Raw genomic sequence first — 21,481 nt, 5'->3', positions numbered from 1 at the left:
CAAAGATATCATCAGGAAAAATTGGTGTCTAGGCCACACACATGCTTGAAGGAGCACTAAGTTAAAAAGTGTATTCTGTCAAAGCGTTTAACGTGTGGGAGTGTGGCAGGGTGCAAGCCCTGCCGGTGTAGTGTGCGGGAAATATTGGGTTGGCATTGAGGGGGTTAAATTCCTCCCTGCCAAAACACACATGGGAATAAGTATGGGGCAATAATGGAATCATTGATCGAGCCACAGGTGTTTAAAAAGGGGAAAATCAGTGGTGTTAATGTTAATGTTGGTGCTAAGATTGGTGAAGGAGCTGTAGATGTGTGCTGTGCAGTGTGATGTTGAAGGGCGAAGGTACAGCTGTGTTTTTTGTGGCGTTTGTTTAAACGGATTTATTTTGGCCACTGAACCTTTTTGTTTGTCAGTGTGTTTTGTTTGTTAGTGTGTTTTCTTTGTTAGTTGTGTCTTATTAAAAGTGTGCAATAACACTAAAACTGCAGCTCCTCATGTCTGAGTCTCTATCCCTGACTGTAACAGCCTTGCCAGTGACATTATCCTGTCACAGGGAGTCATCACATTTTATGTGACATGGAAATGGAAATCTCACATTGGTGCAATTCTCCAAGCTGAAGTGATAATGGTTAAATACAGCAGAATAAAGTTTTACATTTTGACTAAGTGAACACCTGTAGGATCAGCTGGGAAGAGACTTGATCCTAACAACCTCCAACATCATAGCAAAGCAATCCACAGTATATCTCAGACTAAATAACAGCAAGCAACAAAGCTCGAGGCTGTGCAATTTGAAAGCTAGTCAAGCAAAGCAGAAATGCTTAAACAATATATTAATTCAAAGTATTTTACTGATATGTTCTTTATGCAATGCTATGCTTCGAAATTTAAACAACTTACATTTCTGTAACGCCCAGTTATTTTACCCTTTGTTTATAATGTCCAGTTTTGTTTCCTTGCTGCAGCAATTCCCTAAAACATCTCCAGAGAAATGTGGAGTGGGTGTTCTCTGATCTCACAACTAAGCCAATTGACTTTTTACACCCAGGCGCTTAAGAGCAGATGTCCATGAGGAAAAAGACCAGCCCTGCAGGTATCTGAGCTCACCGTGCTCCTAGCCAGTAGGGTCTGCTGCAGTGCGGTGAGGAGAAACAGTCTCTGCCAATTGTGCCTCCCTAACTCGTGGAATACCAAATGCAAATCTACAACTTGTCACAGCCTAGATACAAACCTGCTCTCCCCTGTGTGAAAGACTCACCCTGCACATCAAACTGCCATGCACAGGTGAGGTACTCAAGGACCCAAAGTGCTATACTGTCTATGTACTGGAGTTCAAATGAAAGCAAACATTCAGAGTATATATATATATATATATATATATATATATATATATATATATATATATATATATATATATATATATATATATATATATATATATATATATATATATATATATATATATATATATATATATATATATATATATATATATATATATATATATATATATTATATATATATATATATATATATATATATATATATATATTATCTATATATATATATATATAAATATATAATATATATATATATTATACATGGATCAAGGCTAGTATATTCATCTAGAACATTATACTTGATCTTTTTCCCATTTTTGACTCCTGTACACCCCGACCACTTCAAACAAAATGTCTCGTTTTAAATCACTTGACAACACCCACAATTCTTGGTTTTTAGGTACTTTTAACAAATCTGTCTCTGTGAAGACTTGCAATCATCCTCCTCCAACGGCAACACCAACCAAGCGAACGAGACAAATCGTCGACTCTCACAGAGACAAAAATATCAAATAAAAAGCAAACCCCATTGAAACACCTTTTCCTTAAAAATACGTTATTTTTTAGCAGTTCATTATCTACCCAGTTTAATTCACCGTTCCTGAATTATCAAAAATAAAATATATTTAAGATTCTTTAATATTGACTTAATTTACATTATTATTCATTAAATTCACTTGCAATTTTACAATATATATATATTTTTTTTAAATCACAGATAATATCCGTGTATTTAAAAAATAATAATAGCTGAACTTCAGAGAGTTAAAGGAAAATAATTCCATCTTGGGTTTGGGTTACGCAAACCTTTACGTGGAATTATTTTCCTGTAACTCGCTGAAGCCCATTTATTCTCTCTCTGTCTCTCTCTCTCTCTCTCTCTCTCTCTCTCTCTCTCTCTCCCTCTCTCTCTCTCGCTTCTGTTTTATATATTTCACATAATCGTTTGATATTTCTGTAATTAGTTTGGTAATCATTCTTCAACGCATTTTATTAACATAACACAGTAGGCCTACTTTTAGACTGTAAATGCGATGCTAAATCTTTTTTGTATCTAATTTCACATGTCTTTGCAAATATCATTGCCTATCATTGTTGAACTTCTTTTTTTCTCCTGAATTGAGTTTTATGTAATTTGGGGGGTTCTGAAACAATGTTGCAATGTTGATGTTTCTACAGAAAAGACAGGAAGGCAGGCTTTAATACACGTTTGAAATGTTCATCTATATGTGTTATAATCTGTAATAGACTGATACAGAGATAATAGATTTCAGCTGTTACAAAAACATCTATGTGCGACCTTAAGTACGTTTTTCTCTTTCTATTGGATAATTATATAAACTATAAACTTCCCCAAACGCGACTCAAGTTTTTCTCTGGTTATGCAATCCGGTGCGCTTGTATTTATACTGAACTCGATACACAAGCTGGATCCGTCACAGTTTCAAACCCCTCCTTCCTCCTACACCATTGGCTGGAATCAAATAAACCTACTTAAGGATTTGCTCTTGCAAGTGTCAATACGAGGGAGCTGCCAATGCGTTTCTTTACTGACCTACTAACACAGATCCGTGTCTCAGACACAGACTCCAGCAGGAGAAAGCTTTGGAGAGCAGGCGGTTCACCTCAATTCATTTGGATTTGTACCGTTAAGGAAAACACGCTCTGTCTCTTCGATACAGCCAGCATTATTGACTACAGTGCTATAGAGTCCTCAGCTTCGGCATTTGATAAGTGATAGATTTAACAGGTAAATAAAAAGAATTATATTTATTGTAATGTTATTTAATTGTGGCTATTTATCTCAATGGGATAATCGCCACCTTAAGGGAAATAGTTACATTGCAGCATGTTGGAGGGTCACGTAGTCTTTTCAACAGCATTGCAACATAGTTGCATAATACATTTGTGTAAACGGTAATGCTCTGGATTGGATGTTTATATTTGTAATCCATTTTGTGACATACATTTAATAAGCTGCTTTCCTTTGAAACGACATTGTTGTAAATGTAATGCGACTGGCATAGTGACCCAGAAAACCGATTCGGTGAGCCTGTATCTTCATATAAATAGAAATCTACGTTTAGACATGCTATAAGGAGCAATTCTGACAGTATTCTTGTTAATTCTAATTATATAGGCTGCAGTTATCATTATATTGGGAAATGTGTTAATTATTGGACATTTTATAACTAAAGAATATGGTATTAATTTTCCGAAGAGTTTTTACATTATTTTATGCAAATACATGGAATATACAGTATATATATATATATATATAAACATACGAATTTCTAAAAACTGAAAATGTGAAGAAAATGCATGTAACGGTGTTTTCTATACATGAGCATTATTTTATATTCCCAATATTAGTTACTAGTTCAGAGAACATAAGCATAGTTCCTGTAAATGTTACATAATAAAGCACCGAATTTGCTGGGAGCCAGGGAATAGAGGGGAGCTGATTACGCGATTTTATAATCCTGACACAAAGAAAGAAAATGTGGAACAGAAATGAACAGTGTGATACAGCCAAGTGAATGTGCAGCATTCAGCGTAGTCTGGGTTTAAAAGAAAAAAAAAAGAAAAAGAAAAAAACCCCTTCGCGGTGAGTTACTTTTAACTACAGCTCTATATGAAACTATTGCCATTTTTGGATGATGCAGCTTTTTATATTTAACTTATGACAGACAAGCGCGCGATGATTTGTTTGAATGAAGGCTACATTACCTATCCGATTGTAAAATGACTGTGCGATCTACAGACACATTATTTTCATAAAACATAGAGCAAAAAAAAAAAAAAAAAAAAATAATAAAAAAAAACTAAACTAAAATTTAAAAATAAAGTCTACAGCCTTCTAAGATGGTCGAGTTTGTTTTGTTTACCAAATACAACACTTGTCCCCTTATGTCTTTCTTGAGTTGCAGTTTACAGTTTTGATTACATCTCTTTTGTGGTGCAGATCTTATGCCAGGGCGTTGGTGTTTCACATTATGCAGTCTTGCCAGACCTCTGTCTATAAACGGGAAAACAATGTGTTCATTAACAAATTACAAATTACAACTATACTCATGTATAGTTTTTAGTTTTTAAATCTCCAATTACAAATTTGGTTTTACTTTCTAGTACATTAAAAGTAAAGCTTTAGTTGCTAATATTATCCACAGGTGATCCTTCAAAAAATAAAGTCTGGTTTTTTTTATTTCTGCAGTCGTTGGTGTACAGGTTACACGTGTGTACACAGCCGGACTGCATTCCTTTGTTCTTGGAGCACTGTAATAAACACGAGAAGCTGTTGAGAGTCCTGCGATCCTGCCTGCATGCTGCCTCAGTCACGTCTCATGTATTTTTCCAACGACACAGTGTCGCAATGAACCATCAACACAGCAACAGCAGCATTGCTTAAACAAATCCAGTGAGCCCCCTACCAAATGCAGGGTGCATATTAAATATGTATTACACGTGTTTTTATTACTTTTATGTCAGCCTGACGTGTGTTTCAATGTCGGATTTAGATGCGCATGTCAAACAATTTAGAAAAAAAGTATTTATAAATGCAGTACTTTAATTAATAATGTGATTATAATGGTTTTTAAATGATTTGACCTGGTTTTTGTTGGGCTGGAACAGTTTTGGCACATTAGTATTACATAGCTTTTTCTTTTTTTTTTTTTTTTTTTTTTTTTTTTTAACACATTACCGAAACTGAGATGACCAATAGTACAAACAGATGTTCAACATGTTAAACAATTTTAAATTCTGTTCGGTCACGAGGGTGTTGTGTCTAGAATTGGAGTGTAACAAAGATCCGTATACTGTACGTTTGTTTTCATTGCTTCAGTCTATATAGTTATGCAATAGGCGAGGAATAACGCAGTACTGCTGTCTACAGTACGTGCCTGCATGTTTGTCTGGATTACATAATTTGGAAGTGCAGTATAGGGTTCCGTGTTGCGCTTGTGTAACGCATTCAATAGTGCTGATGTTTAAAGATAGTTACTTTAGTCAGCGACTTCCATGACTTTCCAGCTTCCCAGAACTTGTTCGACGGAGGTATTTTTTTTTTTTTGTTTTGTTTTTTTGTTTTTAGTTGTCTTACATTAGTCCAGGGTTTCTCAAACTCGGTACTAGGGACCACCAGTGGCTGTTGGTTTTCATTCCAACCGAGCTCTCAATTACTTAACTAGACCCTTAATTGAACTGGTAATTTTCTTAATTAGACATTTTTACTTGTTTTCAGCTCATAAACAGTTGCAGTTCAAGTTACTTATCAAATGCTATCGCTACCTTGAAATGTGCAACTGTTCTATAGCTGAAAACAAGCAAAAAGATCTAATTAAGCAAATTATATGGTGCAGGATTGTCCAATCACTGTCGTGGAGGGATATCCCCCTTCAAGTTTAAATTAACTACTTCAGGGTTTGGATGGAGGTTTAATTGTTTCAATTAAACAATTCAGAACAGGGTTGGAACAAAGACCAGGGGGCTCATTTATCAGCTGTGTGTACGCACAGATCTGTTCGTAAACTGTGTATACGCGCGATTCCACGCAAACTTTGTGATATATCACATTTCAACTTGATGTAGAAAAGTGCGTATCTCTACGCAAACTTCCGACCATCCGTACGCTACTTCCAGTGGATGAAAAGTGATATTGCACGCTTGAAACATGTTTTGTTAAGTAAAATAAGATATTGGGCGTTTGTGCAATAGTTATTCAAGGGCTATTGTTTTATTGCTGTTAATGTCCGAATAAAGATATTACCATATAAGCGCACAAGTGGATAACCAGATTGTGATAATAGCATATGGTTATTATAATTATGAAAATGCACATCCAAAGAATAACATGATGAACACATTTAACACATGAAATTATCAACCCTTGTTTTAGCCATTAATGGCAGACTTTTTTTTTTTTTTTTTTTTTTTTTTTTGTTAATTGTTTTTCACTTATTTATTTGTTTAGAAAGCTCAGAGTTACTGCTGACGAGCGCCTGCAATGTGGTGTCAATGTCAATAAATGTCTTAAATTCAGAATTTCCGTCATGGTATCCTCTTGCGTTTTTAGGACCGCATCAGCCAGCACCCTTCCTCTGGTCAACCCTTGGACTGAGATCCACACTTTGGCCCGACTCCTCTGCCGCATCCGCTACATCCACCATTTCTTTTTTAGTTCGGTCATGGTCCTGCTCTCAGTACTCACTGAGTTTACAGCAGAGGTGACCTCCTGCCAAGCTACATATTTTTGTTTATTTGACAGGCCACTAAGCTGCCGAAAAGGGAGGACCTTTTAGCCTCCACCTCACTGTAAAATTGCATTTTCTTCTTCTTTCTCTTTTAGAATGTTCATTCTCATTTGAAATATGCCGTTATTTGTGCACCATATAAGGCTAATTGAGGGCGGGGAATTGAGGCGCACATACGTGCGCACATTTATAGGATGAGTGTGATTTATCAACGAAACCTTGTGTAGGTGTGGAGTACACCAATTAGATAAATCCCATTTTTTTCTTGCGTACTCAGATTTATGGGTTTGAGCGTACGCGTAAAGTTAAAAAGGTCACAGGAGTAGAAGAACCAACTTTGGCCATCCCTGATTAGTGTTGTAATTAGCTGTTTTCTGTTATATAAATAGTAAAGCTATTTATTTTACTAAAATTTACTAAAAACCTACTAGAATGATAATGTACTTTGTTGAGGGACACGGAAACGGTTGTCATTAATGGGGAATTTAAATATATATCTTTTACTTAGGTTTTTTTTTTTTTTTTTTTTTTCAACCATTTTTTTTTTTTTTTTGCAAGGTATGACCTTAGATCAGATAAGAAATATTTCATCGATTAACAGGATGGGTTTGTAGCAGGTCTAGTAACCCATTATTAATGTTATTATTATAATGGATATTATTATTGTTAATAACAGTACCTGAAATTATAATAATAATTACCTCCAAGTACATATACAGTGGCTCACAAAAGTATTCATCCCTCCTGGACTTTTTCACATTTTATTGTGTTACAACATGGAATCAAAATTGATTTAATTAGGAGTTTTTGCCACTGATCAACACAAAAAAGTCCATAATGTCAAAGTGAAAAATAAAAGCTACAAATTGTTCTAAATTAATTACAGATACAAAACAGAAAATAATTGATTGCATAAGTATTCACCCCCTTGATTCAATATTTGGTAGAGGCAGCTTTGGCAGGAATTACAGTCATGAGCTTAGGATAAGTCTCTACCAACTTTGCATGTCTGGACACTGCAATTTTTGTCCATTCTTCTTTGCAAAATTGCTCAAGCTCTGTCAAGTTGGATGGGGACCTTTGGTGAACAGCAATTTTCAACTCTTTCCACATATTTGACTGGGCCACTCCAGGACATTGACCTTTTTGTTTTTAGGCCACAGCAGTGTAGCTTTGGCTGTGTGTTTGGGGTCATTGTCCTGCTGGAAGATGAATCTTCTCCCAAGTCCCAGGTCTCTTGCAGACTTCAGCAGGTTTTCCTCCAGGATTTCTCTGCACTTTGCTGCATCCATTTTGCCCTCTATCTTCACAAGCTTTCCAGGCCCTGACACAGAGAAGCATTCCCATAGCATGATGCTGCCACTACCATGCTTCACGGTAGGGATGGTGTCCTCAGGATGATGCGTGGTGTTAGGCTTGCGCCAAACATAACGCTTAGCGTTGAGGCCAAAAAGCTCTATTTTGGTCTCATCAGACCATAGAATCTTCTTCCACTTGATCTCAGAGTCTCCCAAATGCCTTCTGGCAAACTTAATATGTGTTTCTTTCAACAATGGCTTCTTTTACCACTCTCCCATAAAGGCCAGTTTTGTGAAGCACCTGGGCTATTGTTGCCATATGCACATTGTCTCCCAGCTCAGCAGTGGAAGACTGTAACTCCTTTAAAGTTGCCATATGCCTCTTGGTGGCCTCCTTGACTAGTGTCCTATCTAGCCCGGATACCAAGTTTTTGAGGACGGCCTGTTCTAGACAGATTCACAGTTGTGCCATATTTTCTCCATTTCTTAGTAATGGACTTTACTGTGCTCCGGGGGATATTCAATGCCTTGGAAATGTTCTTATATCCTACCTTGGATTGGTGCTTTTGAAGAACCTTATTCCAGATTTTTTTTTTTTTTTGAATGTTCCTTCGTCTTCATGATGTAGTTTTTGTTAGGAAATGTACTCACCAACTGTGGGACCTCCCAGAGACAGGTGTATTTAACCTGAAATCATGTGAAACACCTTAATTGAATACAGATGGACTCCATTCAACTAATTATGTGACTTATGAGGACAATTAGTTGCACCAGAGTTTATTTAGGTGTGTCATAGCAAACGGGGTGAATACTTATGCAATCAACTACTTTCTGGTTTATATTTGTAATTAATTTAGAACAATTTGTAGATTTTATTTTACACTTTGACATTATGGACTTTTTTGTGTTGATCAGTGGCAAAAACTCCTAATTAAATCCATTTTGATTTCATGTTGTAACATAATAAAATGTGGAAAAGTCCAAGGGGGGGTGAATACTTTTGAGAGCCACTGTATAGTACATTCCTGGTATGGCTGTAAAAACAAAATTAGTACCGTCAATTGTCCTACAGCCACCTACAGTAAATCAAACATACGTACATAGATATAGAAGAACAAGCTTGGTTCTCCACTCGGCATATGCATCCCTAGTGGGAAAAAAAACATTAGCTGTCACTAGTAATGTAATGATTTTGTAATGAAGGCAAACATAGTTCTGCTTACTCTTTATGATTAAAATGCCCCATTTCTATATTTCTATTTTTATAGAAGTAGCATTTATTATTATTATTATTATTATTATTATTATTATTATTATTATTATTATTATTATTATTATTATTAATAATAATAATAATTTGTTTATTAGGATAGTTTCAAAAACATTTTGGTAAAATTATGCTCATAGGTTGAACTGTGTAAGCAGGTTGTGTAAGATAATATTGACAATAAGTGAGTGAATCATGGCATAATCTGTATAATTTTCAATGTATTATTCATTCAGTGCAATTGGTGCTGTGCTGTTTTGACATTATTCACTAATGGAATTAAATTTGTATCTGGCTGCATCACAGTCATGTTGCACTAGCGTCAGATGCCGTCAGTTTATTTATTTAGATTTCATTTTCATTGCGCAGATTGCTAAGGGGCACGTTGAGTCATGTTGTTCACAGGATGTTATTGTAACTGTGATTGTGAAACAAGTGTTCATCCTCAATGTCTGCATTCTGTTAATACTCTAATTCAATGTTTTGTGTATAATAATCTGATTTCGTTCTAAAGGTTCGATATATATATATATATATATATATATTATATATATAATATATATAATATATATATATATATATATATCTATCTATATATAAGTCTCTAGATATAGGAGAGACAGCTTTTCCTGTGGTACTATATAGCCGAGATTAACTCTGCTTCCCTTTCAATACACCTAAACTTGGTAACACTATATTTCCATAAGAAAGTGTCATAATGGAGGTTTAGGTAACAATGTTTTTTTTTTTCTAAATTCCTCTTAACTTACTATTATAATATTATATTCAAACTTGAAAAGAACAGCTCATTTATGTGCATTGCAGATGTACCTACTGGTCAGTGCTTGGCACGGATACATTAATTCAAATTCCTTGAATGAATACTGTTCAGGGAAGGAATATGCTTAATCTGGAGCTTTCCTCTCATAAAAATGTGTAGGTGTGATATTATCTTCCTATGATTTAAAATCTATATATATATATATATGTTTTTTTATTTTTTTTATTTTTCTACAGGTAGTCCAGAAGCATTACTGCTGGAACAAGAAATGAATGTTTTCTGGACTTACCAGGTTTTAAGGTGAAACAAAGTTTTTTTTTTTTTTTTTTTTTTTTTTTTTTTGCTTTCAGAAAAAACAACTTATCATGACCACCTTGTAGAGATTTGTTGAGTTAAAGCAGATTTAGAAATTCAGAAATAAACTAAAATAAAAGATGCATGCAATCAAGAAAGAACAGCCATCTATAGACTCTTGTAATGGAAACAATGTAATGGTACTGGCTGCACAGGACTCAAATTCAGATTTAGAGGCTCATGAACTGTCTAACGGGCCCTTTAAACAGAAAAACTCAAGCTGCCGTAGAAAACGAGAGTTTATTCCTGATGAAAAGAAGGATCAACAGTACTGGGAAAAAAGACGCAAAAACAACGAGGCTGCCAAACGGTCACGGGAAAAACGCAGATTGAATGACATGGTCTTGGAGACTAAACTGATGGCGTTGGGTGAGGAGAATGCTACCTTAAAAGCCGAGCTGCTGTCTTTAAAACTCAAGTTTGGTTTGGTAAGTTCAGCTGCATATGCCCAAGAGGTGCAAAAGCTCTCAAACTCCACAGCTGCGTTTTATCAGGATTTAGCATCATCCAGTGCTAGCAGAAGTTCATATTCAGTCGAACCTGAGCCTGCTTTGCTGAGTAGCAGCTGTATTTCTGTCATTAAGCACTCTCCGCACAGTTCCCTGTCCGATGTGTCTGAAACGTCTTTGATTATCCAGGGCAGCCCTCTTCGAACTACTTGCAGGACCCCGGAAATCATCAAACAAGAACCTATGGAAACCGTCACTTACCCACGAGAGATCCGAGATGAGAACATCCCCTATGATATGTACAGGAGCTACTTGGGGAACACATTCACGGAAAGTTACTCTCAGCCTTCTCCAATTTTGGAAATAACAAGGTCATCAAGTAACTCTCCGCAAAACTCGGAGGCAGATGAAGGTACTGTGGGAAAAACCTCTGATGGAGAAGATGAGCAGCAGGTTCCCAAAGGTCCTATTCCTTCTCCAGTGGAACCACAGATTATAACCACCACTGTTGTCAAAGTACCAGACACAAGCTCCTCTGCCCTGCCTCACAAGCTGAGAATCAAAACAAAAGCCATCCAGATTAAAGTCGAGTCCGTAGATCCCGACTTTGACTCCTCAAGGAAACTGCTGTCACCAATTGATATGTCTGCCAAAAAATGTTATCAGCTGGAGAAACACACAGCTTCAAATCTGATACAGTCTTCTCTAAGCCCTTTATCTGTTCAAGTGATTAATATCCAGGACTGGTCTCAACAGCCAGATCACTGGCATAACAAAGACCCCCCCCTAATGGTTCAAACTAACTGTAAAAACAGACTTGGCCCATGCTCACCTGGGATGATAGCAAATAAAACAGTTATTAACCTAAAGGACAATTCCTACAATGACACAGAGTCAGAGAACTTGTATCTAAAACAGGGTATTGCCGACTTATCGGCAGAAGTTGCTTCTCTGAAAAGACTCATAACAAAGCAGCAAATACCTGATTTTGAGTCTGGCACAAGCAAGACTGATCACGGCTCATTGTCTAAAGGATGTTATATAAAATAAGTTGTTTGTGTTTGCACAATTCTCCGTTTGACCTAGAGCTTTGTTTGTGATGTCACTGTAGTGTTAATGTAGTGTCTAAATTATACATTTTGGTGTCTTTTGTGCACAGATTGTTGTAGTCAATGAATGTGTCATAATTACTCCATCTGTACAGTTTATAATAGTCTGATGTCAGGCTAAATGTAAATTAAATGTTAACATTTTCTCCATTAAGTTTTATTGTCAATTGTGAGTTTTTTCATTTACAATAAATTTAAGTAGACAAGCACTGAACAGCTGTTTTTTTTTTTTCTTTTTTAATTATTTGCTTAATGATACCATGTAAAAGTTTTACAAGAAAACAACAGTTATATTTGGTTTTGGCCACCTTTTTTGCTTTCCTAATGGTTAGGAGATCATGTTAAAGATGTGTTGGAATACTGAATAAAATATATAATGCTTGGTCTAGGTTAAACCAAAAGTATCTCAAGCAAGCTTATTGCCTTAAAAGACTGTAAAGACTTCAGTGCACTATTGTACCTAGCTGCTTAGTTTAGGTGCTTCGGTAGGACACCTGGTATAGATTTTGTCCCTGACCTCTGACTTCCTTACTGCTCTGGTAATGTATTGTGGTTACCATGATGAAGGAAGTAAGATATGTTCCAGATGTCATCTACCGGTACTTAAAATTAGTAACATTCCAATATGGAGGATGAATATCGGGTGATAACATATCTGCATTTACACATTTCAGCAATATTCAATTGTGAAGAAATCTGGTCAAGACATTCCTTACCACAAACAACTTGAATCGACTGTAGCCTCTTGGTTATATACTTTTGCAGGAGTTCTGGAGGTACATACATTTTAAACAGCTTGGACATATGTTTTTTTTAATACAGAGGTTTTTATTATATATATATATATATATATATATATATATATATATATATATATATATATATATATATATATATATATATATATATTTCTACTAAACAAAGAGAAGACAATGCTAGAGGCCTGCAGCCAAGGTTATTGTACATTCAATCACTGATGCAATAAAAAGTAAGCATTAAAGCCAATGAATTTTTGGAGTAGGGAAAAGGGGAATTATTCATAAAACATTAGCATGCAAGTAAATACACTGCATATCTATACATGTACATGTTTAATGAATACACTGAGTGCATGGGGTGCTGCATGGTTAAAACTAGCAAACTAAACTGCATAAACCTTGTAAATATTTAAAATATTAGCTGTCCAGCTAGGCATCATTCACAAAACATTCATACAAATGAATATGTAAGTACATTAAAATACATATTTATAGCTTGTTTTTTTTTAAATATTTTTAAACACCCTTTATCCTGTGATCTCAAATTGATAGACACATTGAGATACACATCAAAATACAATACAAAACTTAAGTGAGGTTGAGAGAAGTACAATATTTCAAAGATCAGTGCAGTATTTTGACATAATTTCTGAAATATGTTACATTGAACTCTGGTTAGTACTGAGTTATGTACACCCAGACTATCCAAATGTATACACTATTTTTAATAATGTTTGCTAAAGTGTTCTTCAACATAAAAATCTGACTTTATTTTCATGTTTTAAATTACGCATTAATAAAGCCTAGGAAATAGCATTCCCTATTCCGAGATTGGCACAGCATGATCGGGTGCACTTACAGTAAGCATTTGGTTAAATACCAGCCCCACTTTGCCCTATAATAGACGTTCCAGTCTTGAAGCATAGGTCAGGTTTAACTCTCTTGACACCAGGGTCACATTGCAGACATTTAATGGAACCTGGGTCACAAAGTTCTATCACTTAACTGGCTATTGCTGATTCTTTGTTTCTTGCATGCATTCGTTAAATGACATAGAAACCCAAATTTAATTTTGACACATGGGGATGTCATACTGTACACTTTTGACTATTATGGTGCAGACACTGTATTTATATTCAGAAATGTATTTAATCCTGTTAAAAAAAACAAACAAAAAAACAGATTCATATCAAAATATAGTGAAAGTTTTTTTTTTTTGCCCCAAAAATCAAACTTTAGGTGAAAAAAACCAAACCAAAACATACGGTACAAAACTACAATACTAAGGATGACATGATAATTTCTTTATGGGGTTTTGCTACTATCATATCCCAACATACATATCACAGCTAGTTTATGTTCAAATGTGATAGTGAAATCTATACAAATGTAAAACAAGACATTATTTGTGATAACACTGAATCTATACCCAATCTTTGAAGGGGTGACCATTTGTTGTTCCTTTATATACACACACACACGCACGCACGCACGCACGCACGCACACACACACACAGTGGCTTGCAAAAGTATACAGACCCCTGACCAATTCTCTTTTATTACTGAATTACAAATGGTACATTGAAATTTCGTTCTGTATTGATATTTTATTTTTAAACACTGAAACTAGAATCAATTATTGTAAGGTGACACTGGTTTTATGTTGGGAAATATTTTTAAGAAAAATAAAGAACTGAAATATCTTGCTTGCATAAGTATTCAACCCCGGTGCTGTGGAAGCTCCCAGTTTGCACCGATGAAAGAAATTGCCCAAACGAGGATACAATTACCTTACCATTGGCCTCCACCTGTGAACCATTAAAGTTGCGGTCACATTTTCTGGATAAAAACCCCACTGTTGAAGGATCATTGGTAAGGCTGTGAATCTGAAGGAAAATGAATACCAAAGAGCATTCTACAGAAGTTAGAGATAAAGTAATACAGATGCATAAATTAGGGAAAGGGTACAAAATAATATCCAAGTGTTTGGATATCCTAGTGAGCACAGGTGGATCAATAATCAGGAAGTGGAAGCTGCATCACACCACCCAGGCACTGCAAAGAAAAGGCTGTCCCTCAAAACTCTGCGCTCAAACAAGGAGGAGACTTGTGAGAGAAGCCACAGAGAGGCCAACAATCACTTTGAAGGAGCTATAGAGTTCAGTGGCTGGGAGTGGAGTAATGGTGCACCAGTCAACCATATCAAGCGCTCTGCATAACACTGGCCTGTATGGGAGAGTGGCAAGAAAGAAGCCGTTACTCAAAAAGTACCATCTGAAAGCACGTCTGGAGTTTGCCAGAAAGCATGAGAGTAACCCAGCTGCGATGTGGGAAAAAGTTTTGTGGTCAGATAGAGCTTTTTGACCAAAACTCACAAAGCTCCATATGTGGCGCAAACCTAACACTGCCCATGCCTCAAGACACACCATCCCTACAGTGAAGTATGGTGGTGGCAGCATCATGCTGTGGGGATGCTTTCCTCATCAGGGACGGGGCATCTTGTTACAATTTAAAGAAGAATGGATGGAGCAAAATACAGGAAAATATTTCAAGAGAATCTGCTTCAGTCCACTAAAAAACTGAAGCTTGGGAGGAAATTTACCTTTCAGCAGGACAATGATCCCAAGCACAAGGCCAAAGCAACATTGGAGTGGCTCAAGAACAAAAAGGTGAATGTCCTACAGTGGCCCAGTCAAAGTCCTGATCTCAATCCCATTGAGAATCTGTAGCACTATTTGAAAATTGCGGTCCACAAGCGTTGTCCAACCAACCTGAACAACCTGGAGCAAATCTGCCAAGAAGAATGGGCCAAAATCACTCCGACACTGTGTGCAAAGCTGGTACATACTTACCCCAAAAGACTTAAATCTGTTATTGCAGCGAAAAGTGGCTCTACCAAATATTAATGTGTGGGGGTTGAATACTTATGCAAGTAAGAAATTTCAGTTTTTTTATTTTTCTTAAAAATATTTCCCAACATAAAACCAATGTCACCTTACAATAATTGATTTTGAGTTTAAGTGTTTTAAAATAAAATATCGAACAGAACGAAATTTCAATGTACCATTTGTAATTCAGTAATATGAGAGAATTGGTCAGGGGTCTGAATACTTTTGCAAGCCACTGTATGTATGTATATATATATATATATATATGGTATCAAATCTTTGTATGGTTTATTGTTTCTTCTGCTTTAATGTAATTTGGCAGGAGTCACTACTGATGTACTTGATGTGATATTACACTGTTACAATTTAACCCAGACATTGTATTATAAACATGGCTTCTGAGTTTCGGTTTCAACCAATACAAACCGATAAAACACCCTGATACAAAAAAATAAATAAATTGTTGTACAGCCAATAAATACTGGGAAAACACCTTAAAAACAATGTAAATGATAACTCAATTCACGTTGACCACCTCTTTCCCATTATAAAAAAAGCCTATTATAAAAAAGAAATACATTTTCCAGTGCTGCTGGACAATGCCCCTCCTTCCTGACTTGTATCTATCATTGATTTGTTCTGAGTACTTTAAATCCACCTCAACTGGGTGGCAGGCATTCCTACATTTCTATTGGAGACTCGACTTGCGAGATTTAAAATGAGATTACAATCAGGAATGGAGGCTTGTTCGCAGGATTTAAAACTGTATTACAGTTACGATACAGAGGATTTAAAAGAGAACAAATTGTGGTGAAATGTAAAACAATGCCTACACACAAAAACCCCAGAAGAATGTGCCCCCCCCCCCCCCAAAAAAAAAAGGCCAAGCATTTTGGAAAGGAATTGAAAACAATCATTTCATAAGGTATATAAAAAGCGAAAGCTCCCCCAAAAAAGAAACGATTTAAATAAAACTTGAAAATAGCCAACAATAAGCACTGAAAAATGAAATGAGTAAAAAATGAAAACCAGAAACCCTAATTATAAAATATCCTCAGTTACCATATACTTTTAATATCATACTTAAAAAACAAAGCAAAAACACTTTTGCAGTAAACAGGTTAAATCAAGCAATCAACAAATCCAAATATGACACAATGGTACTGGAACGAAAGTTTTCAAAACTTGGCCCAAGGAGCAGGGAATTTTCCATCAGTCCAATACCCCAGTACTGTCTGAGTCAGTCCCAAAAACAGTGCTATTAATATTAGCCTAGTTGTTTTGACATTGGCAGACTGTTTTCTGTACAGTAATATTCTTGTAACAGTTTATGTAAACCATGAGTCACATGTAATGTTGTTAAACTGTTAAATCAAACGTAGTTAAGTTTTAATACATTTATGAAGCAGGGATAGGCTGCCTGGCAATAGGTGCACATGGTGATGAATGTGGTAAAAATAACTAATGAAAACATAAAATCCAGCAGATGTGGAAATATAAACTACACTTGTATTTTACATTGCACTGGGAATTTATTACATAAAACAATATATAACATTGCAAAACGTTTGTACATCAAAGTATATTGCATGTTTCCATATAACAATGTAAGGCTCTGACTGCATGTTACCCGGTTCATGTTTTTTATGACCTCTCTCTGGTCTTATGTGTAACAGTGGCAGACCATCATGAACTCTGTCTCCTGATTCCTCGGGGACACCTGCTGGTTCTATAGACTACACAGTATCTGGGGTTGGTACCTGCCCAGGAATCTGAACTCAGTCACTCCTTAAGAACTTTCTGTATTTGTAAATGCCATGTCAGTTTACAGATCTAAAAGAACAAATATATAAATAGAGCATACCATGGTCAATGCTGTGAAAAAAAGGTTAACCAATTTATTGGTTCTCAAAAGATGTCACTGGTAGAAATTATATTTAAAAAGGCCCTTTTTTGTTGGAAGAATTACATTTTGTTCTTGTCATTATGGGTATGAAATGTATGGATACCCAAAGAGATTAAACTCAAGTGATTATCGCCCCTATTGCTTTTTCACCATTGACATAATAATGCACCGTTCTCTATCAGCATCCAATATATATTTACAAAATAACCCCTAGGCTAGACCTCTTACAGATCATGTGGTGGAAATTATTTTAGTGTTAGGTGTCTGGATGGAGAGGATTCAGCTAACAGAGCACTCATACTGCCTGAGAGACAAGAGACATGTCTGTGACTTTATCAGCCATTGTTGTAATTGTTCATGTGCTGTAGTTATTAGCAGGGATAAGCATGATTATCATTCTGCTGAACTGGATGAGAATGGCTATTTATACAGATACATTAATATTAGCCGAAACCAGTATCCTCACTGGTTTCAGAGGACATCCTGTACTCAATTAGTAAATATGTAAAAAAAAAATATATAATCATTGTCACCTGTAGCAGACAAAGAACCAGAAAATTCCACATACTACCACTATATCTATTTTTGTTATTACAGTGGTGGACTGTATTATGGTCGCCCAAGCTTTAACTGTACATTATACATACAAGGTGGAATTCATTGTTCCAGGTTATTTTTTTGTTTGTTGTGCATGGTTATACTGTAAATTATTAATTCAGAAACGTATATACAGGTTCGGCAGTTAATAATGTAGTCTTCGTGAAAATACGTTTGGTTCAAAAAGGATTCATACAAAAATACATTAGATCATTTTATTTGTCCCTGAACCCTGACTTCCTTACTGCCCTGGCAGCTTATTTATATAGCCTTAACTGCTCCACAAGCATGTGCAATATATATATATATATATATATATATATATATATATATATATATATATATATATATATATATATATATACACACACACACACACACACACATATTATATATATATATATATATATATATATATATATATATATATATATATATATATATATATATATATATATATATATACACACCTTTGGTAATGCTTATTTGTACATAACAACTACATATCCTCATACCAATGTACCAGGCATTCTGAGTCTATATAGCATGGCCGAGTTTAACTGTTCATGCTGTCTTTCAACTCTCCACGACCTCGTTTATTTTTTGAAAACCGAAAATAAATAAATAAACAAATGTACTCCCTGCTAAATAAGGAAGATAATTACATATGCACCACAAACGGAAGAAAATGGTATCACTTTGGAAAACACACAGCTAATCACGTGATTACATCTGTGCGTCATAGTTCGGAGTTCAAAGTCACAACAAACACACGCAGTGCAGAATGGCGCTTGTGGCAGGTTGCGGACATTTATCCCGGGCATTTCGACCTACACTGTGTCCATTCCGCTATGGGGCTAGCAAGCTACAGTTGCATACAGGAATCGGGTACCCTGCAATCTGTGGAAATGAGCCGCTGCTGCGCAGAACCCGGGCTCTGTGGGGAAGTGGAGTGGGTCGTCACTTCAGCTCAGATGGTGGAGACGATCTAACTGTTAGGTATCTGGGAGGAGAGGATTCAGGTACACGGATCAGTTATGCTGCCCTCGGGATAAGTGACGAATGTGACATAATCAGACATTATGATGTTTCATTTCCTGTAGTGAGTAAAAGTAACGAATGTGACATAATCAGACATTATAATGTTTCATTTCCTGTAGTGAGTGATTAGCGCAGGCACAAGCGTGATTGTCACTCTGCTGAACTGTCCTACAATTTGTATTGGTACCGCTACGTGGACTGAAACCAGTATCAGCGCTTTCAGAGGCAATAAGTAAATATGATCAAAATAGCCCAAACCTATATAAAGGTTGAGTTTAGTTGTACTCAGTATTTACAATTTCCTTTTCTTAAATCCAGCCACACTGTATGCTATGACAGATTTTCTAAGGCTACCTCCAAGGTCATTAGAGTATTACAGTATAATACCACTAGAACAGACTGTCATTTAAATGTACATTCACATTTGAATGTACATATTAGAACAGTTGCTTATCATAAATGTAACAATCGCAAACAAACAAACAAATAAAATCTGATGGTGGTAAAATGTATTAAGTAGTTTCAAGTGATCCGATGTATAGGTTGTGCAGAATAGCACTAACTATTCTGGAAGGTAGAAAATGAAAAATATGCTCTGAGAATCCAATTTTCACATTTAAGTGTAACTATCCACAGCAAGCGTCCATCTTTATCAGAGCTGACAGCCTCCCCATTCCACCCCAATCATCCTCCCCCTCTCCCACCCCAACTCTCTAACACCACTAAATACAAAAAAATAAATAAATAAAATAAATAAATAATAATAATACTCATGAGAACCCAGAAACAATATACCACATTAGTCCAATTCAGAGAATAAAAAATAGAAAATGCATGCAGAATTGCTCAGAGGAACAAAAGGCAGAAACTGAACAGATGTAGCTGAAATGTTGAATGTTTTTGACTTATTCATGCTTGTTTGTATTTTATTAGGAATTGTGGTGCTTGGAATAAACAGACCAAAGGCCAAAAATGCAATCAGCAAAAATCTTGTTAAAATGGTAAGTATGAGCAGTGTTATTGATTTATTATAGTCTAGGAGCTCAGCGTTGAAACTTGAGTTTCCATTGCACCCTAGCATAATATAGGATTGGACTATTTTTAACATATTTATTTATTGCCTCTGAAAGCACTGATACTGATACATGTTATGTAAATAATAAAAAGCTGCTTTTGTAATAAGCTATGACCAAAGGACAGCAATGCGGTTAACTGGAGGTGAGTGAGTTGTAGGCCAGCCCAAGTATAACAACTTGTACCTGTATTATGGCAACGGAGCACAAAAGGTAGCATATACATTCATCCAAATGAGACCATTTCACACTAAATATCATGCCATGGATAGATTCAGTCAGGAGAGAGGAGGTTACTGCTTGTATGAAATGCACATTTTAAAAGGTTTTAATTTCCCTCATTTGTTGTGTTTTTAGATGACTGAAGCGGTGGATGCAGTGAAGGTTAACAAAAGCGTGCGAACAGTCATTCTGTGTAGTTTGGTGCCTGGAATATTCTGTGCAGGTGAAGTACTGTTTACAGTATAAACTATGATTAGCTCATTATTAAGCAGCCAGTGTCCACCACTTCCGTTTCTTAGTCAACGGCTCAATAACTCAGATATAGAATTTATATTTTCAGTTATGGAAACTTTTCAGGCAAAGTACAACAATACCCTTCACTATGACCTACAACCTACTGTAGGATGCCATGTTATGGCCATCAGACTAGATTATAATGAATAAGTGCTCCACATTGTGTACACAACTGTTCTATAATTCTTTAGGTCAAGTTTGTTTATGGTTGTTGTGCAAATGGCAGTCATTTTACACATTTCACGCAGTCTTTGGAAATTAGTAAATAAATAGCTGTGTAAAGGGACTAGGAGTTAATCTTTAAGTTAAAGAAGTACTTATGCGTTTCAGATTGGTTGGGTTGATACAAGACTTTGCGGTATGGGTTAGAACTGTTTCAGTGAAACCACTGTGGTTGATAATACTTCCCAGTTGACTCACTGACTTCTAAGAATGTTTTCGTTATGAAAGAGGGCAAACAGGCTGTTTCATTTTTATGATTTTAAGGTCTCCACAAACCGGACGTGATGCAACAAGTGGATGTGTCGTATGACACACTGGACTACGACAAAGAAAATTAAACGTATTTTTGATACGAGATGCTCACACTGCTTGTGATGCGACTGGCGACACAGAAGCTATGTGAAAAAATTAGGATTGGCGCCAAGTTTGCGATTTTGTCGCACGGCAGCTAGGGAACTGATTAATGAGGAACAGCTTCCCTTCCTTGCCTTCAGTAAACAGTAGTGGAAGAAAAGATAATTCTTGCAGTATGAAAGTACCCAGAGTGAAAATACAAACCTGCGAGTATCTGTAAATTGTTTGGTTGTGTATGCACACAGCATTTACGTGTACAGTGGCTCTCAAAAGTAT

At 35.9% G+C, this 21,481-nt stretch overlaps 2 protein-coding genes across 3 annotated transcripts in view; both read left to right on the top strand.

Annotated features, from left to right (window-relative positions):
• Nucleotides 1-3,062: 3,062 nt before the first annotated feature.
• Nucleotides 3,063-21,481, top strand: part of LOC121302193 (methylglutaconyl-CoA hydratase, mitochondrial-like) — an 85,622-nt gene continuing 67,203 nt past the window's right edge. Inside the window, exons 1-4 of one of the 2 annotated variants that reach the window (XM_041232021.1) lie at nucleotides 3,063-3,090; nucleotides 10,175-10,238; nucleotides 19,974-20,041; nucleotides 20,471-20,558. In XM_041232021.1, the coding sequence (XP_041087955.1) occupies nucleotides 20,039-20,041; nucleotides 20,471-20,558 (91 nt within the window). In that variant the 5' untranslated portion in view covers nucleotides 3,063-3,090; nucleotides 10,175-10,238; nucleotides 19,974-20,038. Of the gene's footprint in view, nucleotides 3,091-10,174; nucleotides 10,239-18,744; nucleotides 19,022-19,973; nucleotides 20,042-20,470; nucleotides 20,559-21,481 lie in introns of those variants that run through there. The other variant, XM_041232013.1, reaches the window with a different exon arrangement.
• On the top strand, nucleotides 10,237-12,059 carry LOC121302182 (nuclear factor interleukin-3-regulated protein-like). The gene has a single exon (XM_041232002.1). The coding sequence runs from the start codon at nucleotides 10,373-10,375 to the stop codon at nucleotides 11,789-11,791; it is 1,419 nt and encodes a 472-aa protein (XP_041087936.1). The 5' UTR covers nucleotides 10,237-10,372; the 3' UTR covers nucleotides 11,792-12,059.

Source organism: Polyodon spathula, chromosome 2, assembly GCF_017654505.1.
Source record: "Polyodon spathula isolate WHYD16114869_AA chromosome 2, ASM1765450v1, whole genome shotgun sequence".
Taxonomy (NCBI): Eukaryota; Metazoa; Chordata; class Actinopteri; order Acipenseriformes; family Polyodontidae; genus Polyodon; species Polyodon spathula.
This window is presented reverse-complemented; position numbering and strand designations above follow the sequence as displayed.

Bases quoted from the DNA above. Each gene is read 5' to 3' on its own strand.
- LOC121302182 (XM_041232002.1), top strand. From the start codon at position 10,373: ATGCATGCAATCAAGAAAGAACAGCCATCTATAGACTCTTGTAATGGA.